Source organism: Aedes albopictus, chromosome 3 (assembly GCF_035046485.1).
Source record: "Aedes albopictus strain Foshan chromosome 3, AalbF5, whole genome shotgun sequence".
Lineage (NCBI taxonomy): Eukaryota > Metazoa > Arthropoda > Insecta > Diptera > Culicidae > Aedes > Aedes albopictus.
Genome location: NC_085138.1, coordinates 322667846 through 322693802, shown reverse-complemented (window position 1 = coordinate 322693802; position 25957 = coordinate 322667846). Strand labels below are relative to the sequence as shown.

Below are 25957 nucleotides of genomic sequence, written 5' to 3'. Positions count from 1 at the left end.
GATGCTTCGCGATAAGCTGTCGAAAAGCATCGAAAGCGATGAAAAGAGATGCTTGGCGAGAACGCAACGGCTCAACGACGAAAAGGAAGAGTCAACTATGCTGATAAGTGTTGAGTCCGTTCGTGTGCTACTCGTATGGGAGGTTGATTGAATAAAGCGAGGATGGGTGAAAACGTATTCGTTGTCGAAAGCAAATCGCATCATTTCGCGAATGTTTTCATCAAATAGCAAGCTTGCATGTTTCCATACATTTCTTAAACTCGCAAAAGCAGCCCTCGCCTTCTTGATCCGTGCACCTATGTCGATCTTGGTGCCGCCATCGGCCGCCATTTGGCTACCAAGTTATTGGAAGCATTTAACATTCTCTATTGCTTGCCCAGCTACCGTAAAGCTGGTAGGGTTGACCGTGTTTACATCTAACTAACAATTTAATCTTGTTGATGTTCATGGTAAGACCTGCCGCTGAGGAGCGATTGGCAAGATCATCGAGCATGCTCTGCATATCAGAGCGCCGTTGATGAGCAACATCATCATTCATCAGCCAATTCAAAGTTATTTAGGTGCTCCATGGTAATGGGCTGCCATAGCAACCCATGATTTGGTTCACGATCAATGGCACTTACCAGGATCTCATCGATTATGTTGAGGAACAGTAGCGGTGATAGTATACATCTTTGTTTCACTCCAGCAACGATCCGGATGGAATCGGACAAGACACCGTTGTGCAGTACTCTGCACGAAAATGCCCTGTACTGTGCTTCAATGAGGCCGATGATTTTCTCAGGGACACCCTTGCGCCTGAGGGCTCCCGACATATATTTGTGGTTGAGACGGTCGAAAGCTTTTTCGTAATCAATGAACTTAGCAGTAGAAAGGCTCTTGGAATTCATTGATTTGCTCCAGATTGATACGAAGCGTAACAATATGGTTCACACAGGAACGTCCGGCACGGAATCCAGCTTGCTGCCGTTGGAGAGTTGCGCCAATCTTCTCCTGTATCCGGTTAAGGATCACTTTGCAGATAACTTTGAGAACGATGCACAGTAACATGATGTCGCGCCAATTATCGCATACAGTTAGGTCACCCTTTTTGGGTACCTTTACTAAGATGCCTTGCATCCAGTCGGACGGAAATGTCGCAGTTTCCCATATGTTTCAGAGCATTTGATGCAGCTGCAGCAGTTGTGCAGAGCTGAATAGATTACCCGAAATTTTTACGCTGTTTTGCACACCGTTCATCGTTTCTTTGATTAGTCTGGCCGGCTAACCCAGGAAAGCCGTTCTCGTCCGCGAAGTTACGTCACAATGATGGACGGTGTGCAAAGTTGAGTAAATATTTTGAGCGTGCGCTCCAGTTACTTGCATCATTATAATACTTATCCCATCCTTTTGCACAGTGCTTACGACGAAGTGGAAATTAGTAATTAATTCGTATTGTGCATACATACTTAAATATCAAATACGTGGATAAGTGACCCATAGTTTGGCATTGAGTGTGCCGACAGCTTTCGAGGTTTTCAGGCTAGTGTGAATAACCGTGCGCCTCCACTGCACTGGCGCCTTTTGATTCAAAGTTCTTCGACGTTACCAAGGCTTTCATTAAGACGCTGCATAGCTCGTAAGATAGAAAACTGGCCAGTAGGTACCAGTAGTAACCCTCACATGATGTCGAGATATTTCCAATTCAACTCGCGTTCTTCCGATGGACAAGTTTGGTCTGCTGATGTCATCTGGATTCCGCCAAAAAAGGAAGTTTTCTATCATGTAAAAAGACGCATTCTGATTTGCTTTTATAATGTTAACTATATTAAGTAAGTACTACTTCTTCCAAGAATGCATGCAGTTAGGTATCATTAGCGTCCGTAACCGTGTACATTATTAGTCTTTTGAGAATTCCCAGGGAATTTTATGATAATGATACGCATACTAGATACCGTTCCTACACATAAGTGGTGATATTCTATCATTACTGCTGTTGGGACCTAGGTACACGCTTACAGAAATACACTCAAATTCGGGCTAGATTGGAACACAAACGTTGTGTTAAACGTAGAAATCGGCATGTTTAACACAATATTCGAGTAGTTCCAAATCAGCTTGATTATGAGTAAATCGTACTGAACTGTCTAGGTAGGTGTCTCGTTATCATCTGTGAGGAGTTTTAACTCAACGCTAAGCCCAAACTCAACCTATGTACAAAAATACCGAAACTCAGGCTGACTTAACTAATGCAATCGACCATGCACAATTCAATAATTCGTAAGTGAATTCGACCTGAGTTTTGGATATTCTTGCGTGTAGTAACACAGATAGAAGGTGGCAAAGTAAATCTGTAATATGATGCGAATACAAATGAACCGTTGGAAAAAGGCCCCACTAGACTTCAATAGAATTCCATCCAAAGAGATACAATGGTTTAGATTAATATCCTTCAATAATTTACTCGCGTTTTTCATTCTCTCTCGTCGTTACTTATTGCAGTGCGCTTTCGTCGTTTGTGTTAATCCAAGAATAATTAATAAATATTTTATAATAATAAAGGACGTCTTACAAGATGATATCAGTTCCAGCTGTTTTATTCCCATGTGTGGGGAAGACAAAAAGGGTAAAATACACACAATAAACCGGTTTGTTTTTGTAAAAAAAAGTATACACATTCAAAAATAAGAGAAATTCATAGGAAAAAAATACCTTCAGTTCAATAGAATTCTCAGGCGATTCTAAAACGGAAAATTAAGTAGTCAGCTCCCGCCACTAACTAAGCACAAACTAATTAACTCCTAAAATAGGGGGAGATTTCCGTGGTACTTCTACAATGCTATTGCTGCCAGTATTTCTAAACTATCGTCTAGTCTCCGAATGTTTGTTACAGCTTAAGCTACGCCCTGGCTAGGACTCTCGCTGGATGGTACCGTCGCCGCAGTCATGCCTTCCGGATCCGGTTGTTCCGTTTTGACGACGGTTGCCTTCTTCTTCCGCTTGGGTGGCGACGCTTTCCGGGCGTCCGTTTTGTACTTGCACCGCAACACGTGCTTCGAGATGGCCATCTTGTTCTTGAAGGCCTTTTCGCAGTGGTGGCAGTACAGTTCCATTCCGTCCGTCGCGTGCACCTTGACGTGCTTGGCGTAGTTACTGGCGTCCGAGAAGGTCTTATCGCAGTGGGCACACTTGTGCGGTTTGTAGCCAATATGCCGATAGGTGTGCGCCCGATATTGATCCTTCCGGGCGAACATCTTCCCACACAGTTCACAACTGAAGCCGTGGAAGTTGGGGTCGTCCTTGGCGTGCATCGAGCTGTGCCGCTTCAAATCGTAACCCCGTTCGAAGTCCTTGCCACATACGGAGCATACGTGCGGCTTCTGGACCGGGTTCATCTGTTGGTTGTGCCGCCGAACGTGCTTGTGGAGGTCGCCCGAGGAGATGAACGCATACTCACAACCGTCGAAGGGACATTTGAACGGCCGGATCCCCGTGTGTATTCTAACGTGACGGGTAAGATCCCCTGTTTGATTGAAAGATCGACCACAATGCGGACAGCTCCGTCGTTTCAAATCCTTGTGAACAATATTCACGTGGTCCTGGATCGCCTGGCGTTCTTCGAAAACGGATTCGCAAACAACACACGTGAATAGATCTTTACCTTCTTCGTTGGTTTCGACAATCTTTGATCTCTCGAAAGGAGTCATGCCGTCGTCCAGCTCTTCGTAGGAGATCTGAATAGGATCACTCGTAGGATCATACTGCGAGTTATCTTTAGCCGCATCCGACGTTCCACTAGTTCCGACCATAATAGCAGCTTGTTCAAGATACCTGACGACGAACATATTGTTCATCAGAGGTGCCGACGACTGTGACGAATTGCTCGTCGATTCCTCCGATTGTACCGCGGCCGAGGCATACTCATGCTTGATTCTCACATCCGCATCGGAATTGATCAAAGTTAGTTTCTCCTTTCGTCGCCTTGGGGTTTTCGGTTTACCATTCTTACTAGTTAATTTAACCTCCGGATACTTTTGCAACGCGACCGGACTAGGCGTCGAAGGCGCTTCCTCCTGTCGAACCCGCTTGACCGCTCCCGCCTCAAAATCTTCGCTCTTTCGCTTGCTACTTTCCCTCTCCTGTTCAGTCTTATCGGTTGCTTCATTATTGCCACCGTCGTCCTCTGCTGCTCCCTCCTCAACCTGATATTCCTCAAATTCTTGCTCCGTCGTACCGTCCCCATCCTGGATGCCCTCGTCCAGCGTTTGCAAATTTGAGAGAAAGTGAGCAATATTACTCAAATCAATTCCGTGATAATTCATCAGATGCTTCTTGTACCACAGTTCTTTCCTAAAGCACATCGCACATCGTGCGCACTGGATCAAACTTGTCTTGGCGCCCTGAATCACAATCTCCTCTAGTACGACCACTTGAGTATTCACGTTCTCCAACGAACCTCCGTGACCCTCGTCGATTTCACCGACACCGCTCGCTTCTCCTGGAATGTTTTCTACAGTCTCTTCAGTTATCTCCGTTAATCCCGATTCGTCCTCCGGAGTAGCCCCCTTACTTAAATCCGCGCCCTCGTTCTCAATTCCGCTATCACTGCCGGCCGGTGAAGGATCCTTATCGAATGTCGTCTGTTGCTGCTGATGCTGTTGCTGTTCCTGCTGGGGATCCAGCACATCCGGCACGATCAGTTCTCCTTCCTCGTGACACTCCTCCTCCTCCTCCTCTGCTTCTTCTTCGTCTTCCAGCAATTGTTCTTCCTGCACAAATTCCAACTTTTTCACGGTTGGACACGGTTCCTCGTCGCCGTCGACGCCGATCGGTGCTGGCAATACTGGCGTTAGCTGCTTGATTTCCTCCTTGATTGTTGCTGTTTTGCGCGGGGACTTTCTAGGCGATTTGCGCGGAGGCGTTGTTGCCGGTGGTAGCTCTTCCGGAACTGGTTCTGGTTCTTCCTCCCCTACCGTGCAATCACTGCCGGGTGCCGGCAGATCGTCTTGTATCGCCTTTCGCGGTGAATTTCTAGGCGAAACGGGTGGCGTGGTTGTTGCCGCTGGTTGCGCTTCCGTCGTTGGAAGTTGTTCTGGTGCTAATTCCTCCGTCTCCGCACAATTACCCAGGACTGGTGGATCTTTCTGTACAGCCTCGGACAGAGATTCCTCCGGTTCCGTGCAATTACCAAGGAGTGGTGGATCTTCCTGTACAGCCTCGGGCACAGATTCCTCCGTTTCCGCGCAGTTGTCGACGTTGGTGTCTGGCAGGGTTACTTCTGTTTCTGCCGGAGATTCCTGTTGAGGTTCCGATTCGCCCCCAGATTCCTCTTCGAGTGGCGTTGGCTCTGGAAGTGGTACTACAGTGGCGTCCGTATCAACTGATGTTGGTAAAGGCTGAAGTACGGCTGATTCCACCAGAGGATCCAATGATGATTCCACTTCGAGTGGCGATGGTTCGGCTGGTGGAATTACTACTGTTTCCGTGTCTACTGATTCCAGTGGAGGCGCGTGTAGATCGGCAACTAGTTCACGGCTTGGTTCTGCAAAATAGAAAGGAAAATAATATTAGATTTCTATTTTATATTTATTTCACTCTATTAAAAGTTATTCGTTTATAATGTGATGTAACTTTCTCAACTGAGATGTGGACTTCCTTTCAGCATAAGACAAATTTATTAATGAAAGGAAATACTCTTAATGTTCAAAACATTGAGGATAAGGACGCTGGAGGAGTCCTACGTTGGAGGTTTCCGATCTGGTTTTCATGAGTACCAAACAACAACGGAGCAAATGTTTACTCAGTAAGAAATACTTGTTAAAACCCACAATTTTTAATTGATTTCAAATCGCTTATCACTATAATTGTTAGTGTTTTAAACCGAAATCATCACCTGATTCCGTGCGATATTGGGAGCGGTGAGCAGCAAGTAAGCACACATAATCCCTAGACGAATCACGAGAGAAAACTCATGAGGGCTGCCTGGAGAAATTCCCTTCATATCTGAAGAAGTTCTAAGAAAAATTGCAAGAGAAATCCATCCGAATTGCAGGAGGAATCTACGAATGCATTCCCGTAAGAATATAAGGAGGAAGCCCTGGGAAAAATCATGGACGAAGCACAGGAAAATTTTCAAAGCAATTCCAGTAAGAATTCTTGATGGAACCTCACCGAAAATATCCGGATGAATCACAACAGAATTTCTGAAGCAATCCCTCTAGAGAAGAGTTTTTGAAACAATACAATTGCTAAAGGAAAATATTTTGAAAACATTTCAGATGAAATTTCTATAGGAATCACAGCAATTTTTTTTGGAGAAGTTCCAGCAGAAATTCACAGGGAAATTAAAAAAAGGCAATCCTGGGGAATATCCTAGGATAACAAATGAGGGGCCCAGAATCAAAGGGGTGTAAGTGACCATTTTGTCGATTTTGAGTTGAGCATATCATAAAATTCTACAGATTTCAAGCTTTCGGGAACTTTTTTAAGATTGTTTCCACGATGATTGGAAAAACTACAATAAATCAGAGAAAATTGGGTTCATTTTGAAGTTCCATACATTTTGTATGGAATGAAAAATTGGTCAAAAACTCTTGTGATACTGTGCCCTATAACTTGTATAGGTGTGTATGCGTGATGCGAGGGGGGTTCATACTACTCCGTACAGAGAGCCGACGGGCAGTCTTGTTCGGTTCGTCTCCACGTACAGTTGGCCTCCGTGTCGGTCTGTTCCATAAGACTTCAGCTACCACAAGATGGCGTCTAGGATGGTGAAATCCACGTAGTGCAGTGTGAAAAAGCCGAATTATCTTGGGAATTGTTAACTTTTATTAGATTGATTCGTCGACTGTGTGATTTTATCGTTATCAAGAAAGCAAGTGAGAAAAAAAAATGTAAAAATAACAGTGTAATGTCAGAATCTGGAATGATGGGGCAACTTGAAATGCAGTGCGATTAAGTCGATTGAAAAAGATCTCTATCTAAAAAAAAATGCGAAAACGTCCATTATGGTGTAAGCGAGAAAGTGTGATTGGATGAGATTATTAAATTGAAAAAAAAAATAACCTACGGAAACAGAAAAAGTGATGGAACTGTGGCTGAAAAAAAAAATTGATGGAATTGATTCGAAACTAAGTGACCCTCGAGCAACGCTGGTAGATTTCTTAGTGCTTGTGTATACGGGAATCGGGAAAGTGAGGAGATGATGGTAGTGTGAAGAAGCGAATCCAGCCATGCTGTCAGTGTGCGTGTGTGATAGGTCGGAAGATAGAATTCGTTCAAAACGAAGTGACGCCGCGTTAGCCATGCTGAAAAGTATTATTGATCACCGCTCCGGCAGCACACTTTGTGTTTGTGCATGAATGGATGAGAAAAGTGAGGGAAATGCGGTTATGTGAAAACAGCGAGTCCAGGCATACTGGCATTTCAATGTGGGTGTATATGTGTGTTGGTCGAAAGAGACTGAGCAGCTCGGACGGAGAAACAAGTTTGTGGTGGCGTCCTCCTATTATTGCGGTATGCACGCGGGAGAAAATGGTGTTGTGAGTGGGGAGTGTTTCCAGATTTGTTAATTTTTCTTTTTACATTTTCATGTGATTGGGAAAAAAGCAGAGAGAAAAATCAATACCCATTGAAAAACAAAAAGAGCTATGGGGTTCAGAGTGAATGGTGATATTTATATTCACATGAAAAAAAAAATCGACGCTGTGTCAAGCGCTGTGTGCTATTTAGGTGGTGCGATATTTGGATTACTACCGCAAGACGGTAGGGTCTAATCAAGAAGGTAAGATGGATACTGCATAGAGTGCAAACCAGCTGCATGTTTCAGGTATGTAGAATTTTGAATCATATATTGCTTCGTAACTTTTTGAAGAGTAATGCACAAGTGAGGCTGAAATTGCTTTCCAATATCACCCATTGCAATGTTGAAAGTCAAGGAAAAGGAACAAACAATATAAACTGTATTTGAAGGTACTATAAAGGTGCACGCGATGTAGCTGATGTTTTAAATGCATAGTTTGTCACTCTTAGATGTTGTGATGATTGTCGCTCTTAAATGTTGCGAAACCTATCTGAATGTGAAGGTTAGATGTTGCTAGTGTTTGATGTGTGTCGCTCTTAAATGTTGCGGAGTTGTGAATGTCGCTCTTGGATGTTGCGAGGAATGTCGCTCTTGGATGTTGCGAAGATTTTGTGATTGTCACTCTTGGATGTTGAAAAAGTTCTATGAATGACGCTCTTGGATGTTGCGAAGGCCCTGTGAATGTCGCTCTTGGATGTTGCGAAAGTTTTATGAATGTCGCTCTTGGATGTTGCGAAGATTTTCTGAATGTCGCTCTTGGATGTTGCGAAGATTTTCTGAATGTCGCTCTTGGATGTTGCGAAGGCTTGAGAGTGAGAATCATGGATCGTTTTATATGTTGCGTGAATGATGCCAAAGCATAGATATGAGTAAGTTACGTAAAACCCAAATTTATTTATACATGTTGAGTACTACAAGTTGCCCTATGGTTCCCTGAGATTCTGACATTAGTAATCGTATAAGAAAGACGCTCCAACGAATGACGTAAAATGTTATTTTAAATTGTTAACAGCAACATGGAAGGCAACGTACCTGACCCCAATTACGCAGAAAATAGTACCATGGACGGTATTGTTACCGCTCCGATGATTCAACATGTATCCCTATTCAGTCCTGCTTCGTACAACCTCCCACATTTCAAGTACAAACATCTGCCTCAATCTGAAGTACGTAATGCGTGGGGATCTTGGATTAGATGGTTCGAAACCATCATGGCAGTTTCGAACATCACTGATGGCAGCAGCCGTAAAATGCAATTACTGGCTATGGGTGGCATCGAACTACAGAGCGCTTTCTATGGGATTCCTGGGTGCGAGGAAGAAGACCCATCGAGAGATCCCTATCTTTCAATGAAGGAGAAATTAACACATTATTTCTCATCGAAGCACCACGACAGCTTTGAAAGATTTCTATTTTGGTCAATGGCACCCAGCGATAGTGAACCTATCGAAAAATTTGCACTCCGAGTTCAGCAGAGGGCTGAAAAATGTTCATTTGGGAAATCCGAAAATGAGAGCAGGCATATTGCGGTAGTCGATAAGATTATTCAATATGCTTCTGATGATCTACGCCAAAAACTACTGGAGAAAGAGCAGTTGAGTCTCGATGAAGCAATCAAAACTATAAACGCGTATCAATCGGTAAAATACCAGTCATCAAAAATGAACGCCAAAGCGAACGGTGGATCAGCCAACCGTCCATTCGAGCAAATTGATAGCAACGTTAATCTACTATATGAGGGTGCTTCTAAAAAGTTCGGAACTAATCCACGCTGCCTGCGTTGTGGCTACAATCGCCATCGAGAAGGCGAACACTGTCCAGCCATAAACAAAGTGTGTCTTCGTTGCAAAAATGTTGGTCACTTCCAAACTGTATGTAAATCCAAGAATTTCGCAAGTGCTGGTTCTTTCGATCGTAAACGAAAAGCGCTTATCGTAAACCAAGGACCCTCACGACCATCGAAGTATTCTCGGCCCTCGTCCAGACCAGTCTACAAAATTGAAGATCATAATGGAGAATCAAAATCTGAAGATTTCCCAGTATACAATGTGGGCGAATCTGACGAATTGATCACGTGTTGCATTGGGGGGGTTGATATCACGATGCTCATCGACTCGGGATCAAAGCATAACCTCATCGACGACAAAACATGGGAAATCATGAAGCTGCAAGATGTTCAAATACGGAACGAACGGTTCGATAATGACAAACGGTTTTTGGCATACGGTCGCGTCCCATTGAAGCTGATTACGGTCTTCGATGCTGATCTAGAGATTAACGACCGAGGAAAGCTACTAAAAACTAGTTCCTCTTTCTACGTTATTGAGAAAGGTCAGCAACCGCTGCTCGGAAAGATTTCAGCACAGAAAATTGGAGTGCTACAGGTTGGCTTGCCTAGTTCGCAAAGTGTCCCAATCAACCGAATCGACGCGATCAAAGAACCTTTCCCCAAAATGAAAGGAATAACCCTGAGCTTGCCCATCGATAGAACAGTCTCGCCTGTTATTCAACCTCTGCGCCGCTGTCCCATCCCACTTTTACAGCAAGTCGAAGCCAAACTGAAAGAACTTTTACGGTTAGACATAATTGAGAAGGTCACTCAGCCAACGTCTTGGGTTTCTCCCCTGGTCCCGATTTTGAAAGACAACGGTGAACTACGCCTGTGCGTAGACATGAGGAAAGCAAATCAGGCCATCCAAAGACTCAACCACCCGCTTCCGATATTTGACGACATGCTTCCAAGATTTCGGAATGCCAAACTGTTCACGACGTTGGATATTAAACAAGCCTTCCACCAGGTGGAGCTAGCGGAAGACTGCCGTGATGTGACAACGTTTATTACAAACTGGGGTCTATACCGTTATAAACGGCTTCTATTTGGAGTAAATTGTGCGCCGGAGCTGTTCCAGAACATTATGGAAAGTATTCTCTGCGAGTGCGAAAACACAGTGGTTTTCATAGATGATATCATGATATTCGGTGCAACAGAAGAAGAACACGATTTGGCAGTAAAACACACGTTGAGTGTGTTGAACCGCTATGGAATCCTATTGAACATTCACAAATGCAAGTTCAAACAGTCAGAGATATCGTTCTTGGGTCATAAGCTATCGTCAGAAGGAGTAGCGCCAGCTAAGGATAAAGTCAAGTCGATCCAACAGTTCAGAGCACCACAATCCAAGGAGGAATTACGAAGCTTTCTAGGCTTAGTAACCTACGTATCCCGCTTCATACCGAATTTGGCCACGGTAAACTACCCACTTCGAGAACTGCTAAAGCTGGACACACCGTTTGACTGGAAACCAGTGCACCAGGAATCTTTTGACCAGCTCAAGCGTACCATAGGATCCATACAGCACCTGGGGTATTACGATCCCAAAGATCGTACGTTGCTAGTCACGGATGCATCAGGAGTTGGTTTAGGCGCGGTGCTTCTGCAGTTTAAGAACAATCAACCCAGAGTCATCGGATATGCCTCTAAAAGCCTCTCGGAGACCGAAAAGAAGTATCCTCCAATAGAAAAGGAAGCCCTAGGAATTGTGTGGGGAGTAGAACGTTTCAGGATATATCTTCTCGGTATACATTTTGAGCTAGAGACAGATCATAGGCCACTAGAAACACTGTTTACTGTGAACTCGCGACCTACAGCGAGAATTGAACGCTGGATGCTAAGAATCCAGGCATTCAAGTTCAAGGTAGGATTAGATTTAAGCAAATATGGTTGCATAATATTTCACTAATGGTTATTTTAGGTAGTTTACCGGAAAGGATCAGCCAATTTGGCAGATACTTTTTCAAGACTAGGAGCACACGTTTCCGATACTAAGTGGTCAGATGAGTGTGAAGTTTTTATTCGACGTGTTTCCGTAGAATCACTGGCGACACTGGCAAGTGATTCAGTTCAAGAAGATTTTGATCCTGAAGCCGAGATTTTCATTCGGACTATTCAGGAAGCCGCTGCAATTGACATCGAGGAAGTTATTCTTGCCACCACCTCGGATGAAGAGATGAAACAGTTGAGGGTTTGCATCGAAAGTGATTCTTGGGTCAACGAGGATTTGAAGCAGTACGTCCCCTTCCGCCATGAATACACATGTGTAAACTCGCTGATCCTGCGAGGATCGAAACTTGTAATTCCGAAAGGATTACGGTCGAGAATGCTCCAGTTAGCTCATGAAGGACATCCTGGGCAGTCCCTGATGAAGAGGCGTTTGCGAGAAAGATGTTGGTGGCCTGGTATAGATCAAGACGCAGTTAAGACATGTGAATCGTGTGAAGGATGTCGCCTGGTTCAAATTCCGGATCCACCCGAGCCCATGATGCGAAGACAGTTACCCGATCGTCCATGGGTAGATATAGCAATAGATTTTCTCGGGTCAATGCCATCCGCCGAGTATATCTTGGTGGTAATTGACTATTACAGCCGATATATGGAACTGGAAGTGATGAACAAGATTACTGTGCAGGAGACTATTAAACGGCTTAGACGTATTTTCCGCATCTGGGGTCCTCCTAGAACAATCACTTTAGATAACGGTAAGCAGTTCGTTTCTTGTGAGTTTGAAGACTATTGTAAAGTAAACGGCATTCATCTCAATCATACGTCGCCCTACTGGCCTCAGGCAAATGGCGAGGTTGAACGCCAGAACAGATCATTATTGAAACGGATGAAAATCGCAAATGCCCTTTACGATGATTGGAAAGCTGAGTTGAACAGTTACCTAGATCTCTACAACAATACCCCGCATTCAGTTACCGGTAAGGCTCCCAGTGAGCTTTTGCTAAACCGGAAGCTGCGTACCAAACTGCCTTGTGTTGACGACCTTCCAACTATTCCCCCCAGTAGCGATTTCAGAGATCGAGACCTGGAGAAAAAGTTGCTTGGAAAGCAGCGGGAGGATGTGCAGCGTAGAGCGAAACCGAGTACCATCTCGGTTGGTGACACAGTCCTCATGAAAAATCTCTGCCCGACTAACAAGCTGTCCACCAATTTCCATAAGGAGAAATTCACGGTTGTGGACAGACAAGGAGCAAACGTAACTGTTCAATCCAAAGAAACCGGAAGAACGTATGATCGCAACACATCACATTTGAAGAACATATCCGATCATGAACCCGTTGAAGTTGATGAACAACTTGGCGATTCAGACAGCAGTCCACCACTAACAGCCCTCGACCACGCCCTCGGCGATCAAACAATCGATGAACCATTGGTGACAACTGCTGTACCAGATAAAGTTCCAGAGCCCTGTAAGACGTTCCAGCCCACATTTCAACCAAGACGATCAAAGAGGATGCCTAAACCCAAAGAGATATATAGTCCGTAAAGATAAGTATTCGATCAAGATTTGTATTCGCTAATGTACTAATAATGTTATTAAGTTAATAAAATTATAACTTGAAAGAAAGGGGGATGTGATACTGTGCCCTATAACTTGTATAGGTGTGTATGCGTGATGCGAGGGGGGTTCATACTACTCCGTACAGAGAGCCGACGGGCAGTCTTGTTCGGTTCGTCTCCACGTACAGTTGGCCTCCGTGTCGGTCTGTTCCATAAGACTTCAGCTACCACAACTCTAAACCTCATTTACTTGAAAGTGGGTTTTTGTCACTTTCACCCCTTTGCTTCTAACCCCCTCAAATCTTAATCATATCATGAGGTCATGCGGCGATCTGACCTATGGAGATCCAAACAATGAAGGAGCGCACACGATCAAAAAAACTTCTAACGGAAGCGTATACTTCCGATTCAATAATCCAATTTTCGGCTAATCCTGGATGACATTGGGACGCGGTCAGTGTATTTTTCGATATTTGAAAACGACGGCTGCCTGTTCACCATGTAAGGAGTAGAAATATCCTGGAGCGTGAGGAAGCAACCAACGGTAGCAAAGCGATATATCTAACACTTCTAGAAGATACCATGAACGTTGCCAATGTTAAATAATGCAAGATCTGTATTACTTAAGTACTCCATCAAACTGGAGCCTCTCAAGATAATGTCTGAGCTGCCCCTGATGATATGGTGAGCATTTGCATCACTGCCAACAATTAGCGAAGGTCTTTTGAAGTGCGGCACCTATGCGATGACTTGTTTGGAAGCATTCCTACTGTACGTGTCGAGTATCCGAAGCAGTCGGTTACTCAATCAGCTTCTCTCAGTGCCATAGTTATTTCGCTTTGTTCAATCCGCAGTGGTGCTACGCCAGCCGGACCAGGTGCTACGCCCTCGGGCAAACCAAGTTCCACGAGTAGTGAGTGTAACGTCACTGTCACACCATCACCATCACCATCACCATCAGAGTATCAGGAATTCTAGTCATATCCTCCAGAACCGTGCGCCTCCATTACTCCGTTTACTAGTGCGCAGAGTCATAGAGACCTGCAACGCGTTAGGTGCTGGCCAGAGTGGGCGCGTCACGCGGCGCGACGCGGAAATATGCACGCTAAGGAATAACAATCAATAATAAGGAGCTGTCAAATTGTATGGGAAATTCGCATCGCGTCGCGTGACGCGTCCACTCTGGCCGTACCCTTAGACGATGAACCCTCTGTGGTGACAAATCCGTGATAGTGATAAAAAGAGAAACAAAGTGCAACGTGGTTACGCAGAGTTTAAATATTGATCCCCCTACCCCTCTTCCCCTCCACCGCAACTGGCGTAGATAGCAGGTGACTGCTATCAACTTCTGCGGTTAAATAGGCGATAGCATAATTTTCGTGCGTATGGGTCACCAAACCTGACTTCAATTTCCTTAGGAAATTTTTCTATGGCCTCTTTTAGCAAAGGCGACCCCGGTGGGTCATATGATAGAAGTTTTCCCAGCTATTTTTTTCCTGTTGGGTACATTTCCCAGCTACATGGACCCAAGGAATGAATTTGGAGCTTTTTCCAAGCTGCTTCTTACGAGCGAAGAAGGGCGTAACCTGCCGATCGAATCCTTCATAATCAGGAAGAGTATCGAAGACGCCGTCGTTCTGCAAACAAGAAAGGCAGCTCAAGTGAAAAAACTGACGACATTGTTTGATGGTACCAAAATAGAAAAAAAAATGCACCCATAACTGAATTCCTGTCGCTGTGTGTTATCAACTTTCGATCTGATTACGAAGAGCGATGAATACATTGTAGCAGAACTTGAACATCAAGGAGTAATCGCAGTGATGAGAATCAAGAGAAGCAACAAGGAAAACAGCTCAGCAATCAGTTAAAGTCTGATTGCACAACGTTGAGACGCGGCCTTACCAAAATCCAATGCTGTGCTTAAAATGCTTTAAATATGAACTACAATTGCTGCTACAATTGTTCGAAAGGCCACGAAGAAAGAGAAGTGTGCGAAGGAGAACTGCATATGATCGCATAACTGTCCCATATGAATAGGAAACCCAGCAAAAATGGGACTGATATGCGATCATAGGCAGAGAACCTTTCTGCCGAAACTGCGAAAGCAAGTATCGCCCCAGTAGTCGACAGTGTGAAATCTACCAAACAGAATCAAAAGTGATCCGTATAAAAATTGACTATACAATCTTTCTTACGCCGAGGCCCGTAACAGAGTCGAGTCTGGAAACGGGAGCTATGCACTAGCAGCAGCCCAACCCAGACTTGATCGAATTAGGTTTGATTCCCTTTCCGCCCAAGTACAAGAGCAGCGAAACCAAATTGAGCGACTTCAGCAGGAGTTGAAACGAAAAGAAGTCATAGTAGACAAACTGGACCGATTCATGGAAGAAAGCAGAAAGAATGACGAAAAATCGATAAACTTATTGAAACCATCCGAGAAAAAGATACGAAGATCGCAAAGTTAGAAGCCCAGGTAGAAAACATGAAGAAGTTTTTCGATAATACAAACAACAAACAAAACGAGTCGAAATATAGCGAATCAGAAGTTGAAGGAACAACTAAGAAGACAACGAAAAGGACATCTCATTCACAGCAACAAAACAACATATAGGAATGTCACCTCCATCCAAAAAAAAACGTGAACACGAGAAGCCCGTACATGACCAGACGAACGACTAGCCAATCTTCCCAGTAAGCAGTTGGTGCAGCAGAACCAGAGAAGGAACATGCTATTCGATTTCGCAATCTACCCACAGATGGATCCAAACACTAAATCAAAATCCACGTCATCATCTTCGCCTAATACCTTCACCAACATCACACCCGCCCCACTCCAATAACATCAACACCCGGTTTGAGTAGTGGGAAAGTGTAGTACCACCCTCACTTCCAAGAGAAGTGCAGCAGGTAGGGGAAACTGCCCGGGGCGTCCTACCCCAACTCGTTGATGGCGTACGCAGAGGAGGCCGGAGAGCAGCCCAAACGACGAAATCTGGAAACAATATGCACTGGAAATCGCTCTCCCCTCCCAAATTTAATCACAGGTATCAGGTATCAGCAGGTCGGCTCCAGAGTCACGTTCTTCTCCATTTGGGAAATTTGTGCCATCGCCATGAACACGAGCCTATTCATCATTTACCTGACGGAGAAGGGAAGGAAACCAGGATAGGATAGGGGAAAGGACAGGTAAGGGAATAGGATCGTAATACACGTCATACACAATAACGCATACCACAATGGGTTGAAACAGCGCCCTGAAAAGGGCACTGTGATAACACATAAAGCGTAAAGGGGCTGTCCATAAACCACGTGGTCATTTTTTTGACACTTTTGAACACCCCAATTATCTCAAGTGGTTTTACAGAACTATGTTTTAACAAAACTAGCAATATTTGAGACCGTAAGAACCTCATCAGAAGACAAGGTGGACCGGATCCTAAAGAAAATCAGCGTTCATGATTTACAAAAATTTTGATCATGAATAATCATTGATGATTACAATTCCAATATTGGTGATTATTGATTATGATTAATGATTAATTTGATTTTTAGGATGATTAAAGATTATGATTAATGATTAAAATTGGTTTTATCTTTGATTATTGATTATGATTAATGATTAAAAATGGCTCATTGATTAAAAATCATGATTAATCAATAACAAAAAACTGGAAATGATTAAAATATATTTATTGTTTAACAAGTTTTTGAAGTTTCAAAAGTAAAAGGTAACTTAGTCCGGGAGATTTTTGAAAAAAGAATCATAAATTATATTATTTAGAACAGCATTGGAACCAATATAAATTGGATCATATATTTTGTATGATGAATCATTTTTGGTGATGAATGATTAATGATTGATTAAGATTTTTTCTTATGATTATGATTACTGATTAATGATTAGATTGCAAAAACAGTGTGATTAAGATTAATGATTAATGATTAAATGAGATTTTTTTGTGATTATGACTTATGATTTTGATTAATCCTAATCATTAATCATTAATCATGATTAAATTTATGATTAATCATTAACGCTCTGGGAAAAAGATACAATCGTGATACAACAAATGGCTTGTATAACTACCCTGTAAACGGCACTGTGTGGAACTATGTGCGAGTTGCCGCCTCTTCCCATATCGGTCAGCACGATTGTTTTATGTTTACTTCGTAAAGAAAGTCCTTATTTCATCGATATTGTGTCTCGATAAAAGCCCTACATTCAAACTGAACTGATAAAACCGTCATAGGTACCCTCGACACTCGAGCAAGATGTTGCTAGATGTGAGACTAGTCGACTCAAAATGGTAGAGCGAACTCACGAAAAGCCACCATGCGACTCCATCTTGGATAGCAGAAATTAGTGCAAAGGAAAATCTCTTCGCGCTGCAGATTGTAACTTTTTATAGTTATCCTGTTTAGTTTTTCAGGGTGGTTGTAGTATAATAAAACTTTTTAAAGCAGTTTTGGAATGAAAATCACAATATAATCGAAAAGTTCGGATAAACTAAATCCAATGCGAACCTAACTTTGAAAACAATACAATTTCACTGTCAACATTGAACCTCACTGTATGTTTGTCGTTTTTATCAGATTTTCTATAGCAAGTTTGCCGATCGCTTTTCCGAAATTCAAACAAAACATCAATACACATCCATTTTTACTTTAATCCCCAGTTTTACTCGCTAGAATCAAAAACCCAAAACTCACCTTCACTCGAGACTGTCTGCGCTGCTGCTCCATTTTTCGGATCAATAACAACACCAGCTGCTGTCAAACGATGGAGACGGTCGTCGTTTTCTGCTGAATTGCCTCCATCGTCGTCGCCATCGCTCTCCTCCACCTCCCTGGGTGGACCTACCTCACCGTCTGAAGCGGGTGATTCGGGCAACACATCAACATCACCCGCCGCCCTAGGGTGAAGTGGGGGAGATGGTGCCGGCGGCGGCGGCGGCGTCGTCGCCGTCGAAGCTGACGTTTCTGTCGTAGCCAACGGCAACGGAAGCTGCTCTTGTTGACTATTGCTTTCCTCTTCTGGCTGGCTGGTGACTGATGCCGCGTCGACCGTGACCGATGGCGAAGGTAATGATGATGCTGCTGCCTCGGTCTCCGCCACAGAAACTTCAACCGTGACGTCATCATGCTTTACTGCGTCTTCAGTTTGTTGGACATCGGAAGGTTTTACCACTTCTTCGGTTGACTCCATAGGACCTTCCAAAATCTCTTCTTTTGCTTGTACCAACCCATCGTCCGGTTCACATTTTGCAGCGCTTCCACCTTCACCTTCATCGTCATCATCCACAATCTCCACCGGACCAACATACAATGTTTGCACTTCGTCATCAAATTGCACGGTGATTTCACTCAGGAACATATCCAAATCGTCCGGATCAGTCGCACCACCCTCACCTCCTCCCATCAACTGTTTCCGGTTCGCATCCAGATCCACCCCGTCTCCGGACAAGAACTCGTTCGTTGCTGCTGTCGTAGATGGTTTCATCTTCGCTGTCGTCGTCGTCGTCGCCATTATGCTCATCTCACGCAGCAGCACACGGTGTTCGGCCCACCAACTCTTACGCGTAGAGTTTATTTACTTTTCCCCGCAAATCATTCCGAAGTTCTAACTTAAAATCACATCGAAAGCGACCACGTTTACAAACATCACAATCTGAGAAAAGTTTCCGACCGATCGGGCATTCCACAGAACCGTAAAACCAAAAAACACCAAACGCAACCCAAAAAAAATGAAGCACGAAAAGAAAATGAGTCCGAGCGACGGACGGCGTCACTACACACGCAACAGGTTGCCTGCCTTTCTTGTTTGTTACTGATGCTCGCTCGATGCTTGCGTGCGCGAGGGGGAGATGGGATTTTGCCGAGCCAGTGGTTGTTGTTCGGTTTGTCGGTGTGTACAAAAGTGGGTGGTGTGCGGAGGGGGATTGCCAAAAAAGGAAAGTTTCGTCGAGTTCAGCGGATTTTGACAACACGGCAGTGACAGTTCGATCGTCGATTAGGTCGATGAACCAACGGTAACGCTGAAGTTTGCCACAAGGGCATACACGGAAAAAAATATACACGATTGATTCACGTGTTTTGACTTTTATGAGCTGATTCAAAAACGAAAACGTTAGACTGATGTGTTATTTCCGTTTATTATAAGTTTCCTACACATTACAATAATCTGATGCATCACATATATTCCACGGCAAGGCCCACATCGTCCAATCACATGTAATTCACTTCGATATCGTGTTGATTACATTTGGCATTGAAAAAGCCGAGCGGAAAAAGCTTCATTTTTAACTGTATCCAACAGTCAAAACATTACGATTTCATATGTGATACGATTGAAATCGAAGTAATTTTTCAAATGAATTTGCGCTACTGTTTATTACAAATGTATTCCATAACTGGTCACACATGAACCACGAAAAAAAACCGTCAAACGTTTTCCATCATGGCGACCAACTGGTGGAGGATTCTCGGAAGCAGCAGAATCTCGTGTAAGTACAAAATTTAACATTATTCGGAACCAATTTAATCAATTTGTTTCTACATTTTCTGTTTTTGCAGGCATACCACCGACTAAACCGACGTGCCACTCGATTCCGAGACTTGACCGAAAACATTACACGGTAAATTCAAATTACAGTGATCGCTAGTGTCAAATTGAAAGTGACGTTTAGCCCGTCATGACATTTATACAGCCGGCGTCGCGGCGTCATGATCAAACACTGTGTAAACAAAAACACGTGATGGCCAGTATTGCCAATCTTTAGCTACGCTTTGCTTCAGAATGGAGCATTACGGCAATTACGGGATATTTAAGAATTTTAGAAAGCAATCAAGGATGTTACATTAAATGTCCCAGCGTGAAAATAAATTCAAACATTGGTGGCTGTTACCATCTGCACACTATATTCCCATCGGATTATGCAAGCGTCGCGACGATGATGCTGCTCCTGTTGCCGTTTTAGTGACGCTGACTGGGCTGACTATTATTTCAACTTTTATTTGAAAAAAGAAAATCTCCCAGAAGTCAATACTTATATGAATTAGGTCTAATAATAAATTGTGCTTTCGGAAAATTAAGATCTGAAATTGTGTTCTGATGTGGCTGCAGTATGACGAAGACATGACCACCGACGACGGCGACACCGCGGAATACAAACAAACACTCTACGTTTAATCCAATCAAAGTATGAAACTCTGTAAGATTATTGAGTCTTTTGCGCTCCTAAAATGTTTTGTTTTGAACATAGTTCGTGAATCTATCTTTTCTTAGTTGAGAAATTTTAGTAATTATTATGAAATAAACAGCATTATCCAATGTTTGAAAAATTTGTTCATTCCAGCACACCTATGGGTGGCATTATTTACGAGTGTTCGAAATATTTCGGCCAAAATAGTTCTGAACCAAAATCAACAGATGGCGCTAGCACCGACGAACTGACGTGACTCTCGAGCTCGGCACATGACCGAAGAAATAAAACGATCAATTCAAAGGCCAGTGGTCGCAAATGTCAAACTGGAAGTGACGCTTGTCAAAATGACGACGCCTATGCAAGCGTCGTCTTGTTCGAATTTGTAAACAAGAACACGTGATAGCTGGTCATATGAGTCTGCGACTTGGTCGGCACTCGGAATGTAACATTTTACGGCTTACTAATGCATTTGAGTGTAAAAATAGAGAAAGTTATGTTCAGTCGTAGTTAAATGATACCATTATTAGTAGTTGTTACCATCTGCATGCTATACTTTTCTCACCCACCGGATTCAACGGACGTCGCGACGACAACGTACGTTGCTGCTGCTCTTGTTACCGCTTCGATATCGAGTGCTCAGCCGTCCACTATTTCATGTTTTGTACAGAAAAATCTCACAAAATTAACCCTTATTCGTTCAAGGAATAGAAAATATTGCTTCAGGAACAATTACTTTGGATATTATCGAGGATATTATGATGAAATGATAATGTTGGTATTGACATAAAATTAGCCGAATAGCAACAAAACGAGGCAGGGAGCGCTCACGAGGGCGACGCCGACGACGCCGCGAAATGTAAACATGCACTCTTAAACAAATCCAAAAAAGAATGAAAATCTGTGTGATAATTTAGTGTTCAGCACTTACAAAAAAGCTACATTTACAATAGAATTAATTGATTTTGCTTTTTTTTCGACAAACATGAGAAGTATTTGTACTTATAGTCATTTTAAAGAGCATCGTTCGACGTACACTGAAATAAATTTTGTTGTCGTTTCCACCGAATCCATGGTAGAATTAAGAACTGTACCAACAATTTTCAACCGAATGCAAAATTCTGTTAATTGTACTGAAACATTGTCAATATTACCATGCGTGTATTACTGTTGACTAAAAACATTCTTGGTTCTACTATTTGGGCATTGTAATTTCGACCATGTAGACTTGAATGTTGCGCGTCTTAGATAAACATGGTCAAAAATACAATGTCAAAATAGTAACATCAAGAATGTTTTTAGTCAATTCTACTTCACGCATGGTAATATTGACAATGTTTCAGTACAATCAACAGAATTTTGCATTCGGTTGAAAATTGTTGGTACAGTTCTTAATTTTACCATGGATTCGGTGGAAACAACAACAAAATTTATTTAAGTGTAGGAAAATCTTCCCATTTCAACACATGTATGTGTGATTTTAGTTAAGAGTGCTCGATGTTGTTCGGTCAAATTACTTCTGAACGAAAATCAACAGATGGCGATAGTGTTTCAACGGTTTTTAATTTGAACTTTTGGACGCGCATTCCACGCGGCATTGCACTAGCCACCACGTCAGTTTGTCGGTGGCGCTAGTTCTCAAAGGTTTTTATTTTAAAATTTTGGACGACAATTTCATGAACCTTTGCACTAGCTGGCATGTCGGTTCGTCGGTGGGCATACCGTGCTAAATATTGCACTCAGAAAAATTTACACGTCTGAGCAATGTGTTTTACATATAGATTTGCGCAAATTGGCTTCTTTAACGGTGTTGAGATAACTCGATATTCTGAATCTGCATCTCAAACTGAGCCGAAATCCAAATTTTCATGAATTTTGGAGTCCGGGAACCTATTTAAAAATCAATTTAAAGTTTGTATGGGAGCGATTTGCCGAATCACCCCTCGTCGCAGTTTGTACTGGGCGGAGCTGTCGCACAGTTGCCCAGCTGTCAAAAGGCGATTTCAAAAAATCTCTTTGAAATTGTTTTTAGGTACCAAAACAAAGTTCTAAAAATCTGAAAAAATCATAGTGGCTCAGAAAAAGGTGCTCTTTCCTATAAAATCAAAAAATCAATACATTTTTCAAAATTTAAAAACCCAATTGTAAAACCCTCGAATGTCACGTGTGAAACATATAGATTCACCATCATTATTTTTGCCCCGACCTATCAACAGTCCACACGTTTCTCATGTGTATTTCACGCGGAATCCAATTTTAATACTTGTGCATTTTGATTGAAGTGCAAATAAATATACTTCTTCGATCTAGTTGAATTCAACTTGTAAATACATCAATATCATATTTACAAAATATAAATTTCGTATTTGAATACACATTTAATTTTATGGTGCCCATTTTATCCTCCGATAAAAATTATAATTTGAAGTGCCTTAATTCAAAGACGGCTAATAACATGACAGACATCTACCCTCTTGCTCCATATACTCTGAGAACTTCAAGCACACTAGCGCCGCGAACGACTCCCGGGAACAACATAATTAATAAGTGTGTGTGAGATGCTACAGCTTCCGTGTACGTATTTGCATGTACACGCACACAATCATGTTTAATGTTCCTGTGAATCGTTGAGGGCGTTTCAACCTTGTCGCCTGCGATAGGGTGGGAGCTGTCTGTCTTGTTATTAGCCGTCTTCGCTTTATTGCACGTGAGCTCAAAGTTTTACAATCACGAATTTAATTTTCAATTTCATATGATGTGTTGATGGTAAATTAGTATTACTTTCATAACACGTCTTATGTTATTCAAAATAATTCGTAAAGTAAAAAAGAGCTCGCGCGAAATATGAGCACTTCACTGTATGGGGATATTTAATGCTCTGTATTGATCAAAACTCGAAATCTGTGTTTTTATTAAAGTGTAGTACGCACCTGAAAAGTACTGTGGAAAAGGATAGGACAAGAAACGGTCAAGAAATGATTTCGTTGTCAAAATTTCTTGAGCGGTCCGCAGCTGAAAAGAAATGAAAATTGTGTAACGCTCGTAACGCCTGCCGGGCAAATCAAATGGAGCTGTCACTTTTCCTTGCGGAAAAATATTCCGTTCAATTATTCCTCAAGGAAAAGTGACATTTCTTCCCATACTAATCAGCTGTCAAAATTCCTTTGGTAATTAGAGGGATTTTTTCTGGAGTGCTTTTCTTACCAGATGCGTACTAGACTTAACAATAAATATAATCACCGACGAACTGACGTGACTCTGGATCTCAGCACATGACCGAAAACATAAAACGATCAATTCAAAAGCCAGTGGTCGCAAATGTCAAATTGAAAGTGACGTTTGACAAAATGACGACGCCTCAGCAGGCGTCGTCTTGTTCGAATGATTTGTAAACAAGAACACGTGAAAGACGGTCATATGAGTCTGCGGCTTCGTCGGAACTCAGAATGTAGCATTTCATGGTTTACTCATGCATTTGAATATAAAAATAGAGAAAATTATGTTCAGTCGTTGTGAAATGACACCAATTATTAGTAGCTGTTACCATCTGCATTCTTCTCACCCACCGCCGGATTCAACGAACGTCGCGACGACAACATCCGTTGTGAACGTTGTTGCTGCTGCTGCTGTTGCCGCAATATGGAGTGCTCGGCCAGCCACTTTTTCAAGTTTTCTACAGAAAAATCTCACAAAATTGAGCCCCTATTTGCTCAAGCAATAAGCAATATTGCTTAAGGAACAATTATGTTGTATATTATCCAATTTTCCTGAAGAAATGATAATGTAGATATTGATATAAAATTAGCAGAATATCAACAAAACAGCGAAGGCAGCTCTGACGAGGACGACGCCGACGACGCCATGGCATGTAAACACGCACTCTTAAACAAATTCAAAAGAGAATGAAATTTTGTGTGGTTATTTCGCATTTTGCACTTACAAAAAGTTACATTTAGAACAAGGGGAATGACATATCCTTTTCTAACCGGAATATCCGCATTTATCCGTTTCTAACCGTCGCTAACCGTTGCTAAGCGAGCTGCTAAGTGAGCAGCAGTTAGACGCGGTTAACGACGGTTAGAGACGGATGAAGGCGGATATTCCGGTTAGAAAAAGATATGTCATTCCCCTTGATTTAGAACAAAATTAATTGATTTTACTTTTTTTCGACAAACATGAAGAGTATGGGTAATTATTGGCATTTTAATGAGCATCGTTTGACGTTGGAAAATCTTCCCATTTCAACACACGTGTGCGCGGTATTATTTAAGAGTGCTCGATGTTCTTCGATCAAATTACTTCTGAACAAAAATCAACAGATGGCGATAGTGTTTCAACGGTTTTTAATTTAAACTTTTGGACGCGCATTCCACGATCCATTGCACTAGCCACCACGTCAGTTTGTCGGTGATATAATTTTGCTCTATCGTATTTGCACATTAGCATTGCATTTAAGTCTAGTACGCACCTGGTAAGAAAAGCACTCCAGAAAAAATCCCTCTAATTGCCAAAGGAATTTTGACATCTAATTAGTATGGGAAGAAATCGACACTGATTTTTTATTTGGGCCTAACTGACATTTTCGAGTTCTCTTCATCGATCTTCTCTTTGTGTTATCACAGAATGTGTGTTGAGTTTTCCAAAGATTTTTTGGTTGAAATGCGAAGAAGACAACTACATGTTTCTATAGAAACAAAAATAATAATGATTTTGTTTGTTTTTAACAAGTTATTAGCGAAAGAGAGAGTCGACGAAGAGAAATCGATCAAGTCAGTTAGGCCCTTATGAAAAATCATTGTCGAAATGTCACTTTTCCTTGAGGAATAATAATTATTCAATTATTGAACGGAATATTTTTCCGCAAGGAAAAGTGACAGCTCCATTTGATTTGCCCGGCAGGCGTTACGAGCGTTACACAATTTTCATTTCTTTCCAGCTGCGGACCGCTCAAGTTAAGTCTAGTACGTACCTGGTAAGAAAAGCACTCCAGAAAAAATTCCTCTGCCTTTTCATGTGACAGATCCGTGCATGCATTTGTTTACAAAGCTTGAACAACAGCTGCTAACAAGAACGTGTCATCTTCATAGAAGAACTGTCAAACGCCCGAACAATCAGCTGATTTAAGACGTCAAATGAAAAGGCCCATTACCAAAGGAATTTTGACATCTGATTAGTATGGGAGGAAATGTCACTTTTCCTTGAGGAATAATTGAACGGAATATTTTTCCGCAAGGAAAAGTGACAGCTCCATTTGATTTGCCCGGCAGCCGTTACGAGCGTTACACAATTTTAATTTCTTTCCAGCTGCGGGCCAAGGGGAATGACAAGATTGAGTTTAAATAAGGGTGAAAGTAACAGGAGAGAGTTCTCTTCATCGACTCTCTCTTCTGCAAATTAAAGTGACAAGATGCAAATTCAATCGAACGTTTTTACACTTAGACGCTGGATTGCATCACAACCTAGCGATTTATGACCAAAAAGTGGAACCATACTTGCATCTTGTCACTTTAATTTGAAGAAGAGAGAGTCGACGAAGAGAACTCTCTCATGTTACTTTCGCCCTTATATAAACTCAATCTAGACATATCCTTTTCTAACCGGAATATCCACATTTATCCGTTTCTAACCGTCGCTAACCGCTGCGCACTTAGCAGCTCGCTTAGCAACGGTTAGCGACGGTTAGAAACGGATAAATGCGGATATTCCGGTTAGAAAAGGATATGTCATTCCCCTTGCTGCAGGCCGCTCAAGAAATTTTAACAGCGAAATAATTTCTTGACCGTTCCTTAGCCTATCTTTTTCCACAGTACTTATCAGGTGCGTACTACCCTTTAAATGCAAAATCTTAGTTTC

General features: G+C 42.4%; 1 protein-coding gene across 1 annotated transcript; it reads right to left on the bottom strand.

Annotated features, from left to right (window-relative positions):
* Nucleotides 1-1783: 1783 nt before the first annotated feature.
* Nucleotides 1784-18740, bottom strand: LOC109401303 (uncharacterized). The gene is made up of 2 exons (XM_062842800.1): nt 17613-18740; nt 1784-5521 (listed from the first exon to the last, which is right to left on the bottom strand). The coding sequence occupies exons 1-2, from the start codon at nt 18436-18438 to the stop codon at nt 2874-2876; spliced, it is 3474 nt and encodes a 1157-aa protein (XP_062698784.1). The 5' UTR covers nt 18439-18740; the 3' UTR covers nt 1784-2873.
* Nucleotides 18741-25957: the final 7217 nt, after the last annotated feature.

Coding starts and splice junctions, on each gene's coding strand:
- LOC109401303 (XM_062842800.1), bottom strand. CDS start 18,438: ATGAGCATAATGGCGACGACGACGACGACAGCGAAGATGAAACCATCT. Junction 5,522..17,612: donor GCAGACAGTCTCGAGTGAAG/GTGAGTTTTGGG, acceptor TCTATTTTGCAG/AACCAAGCCGTGAACTAGTT.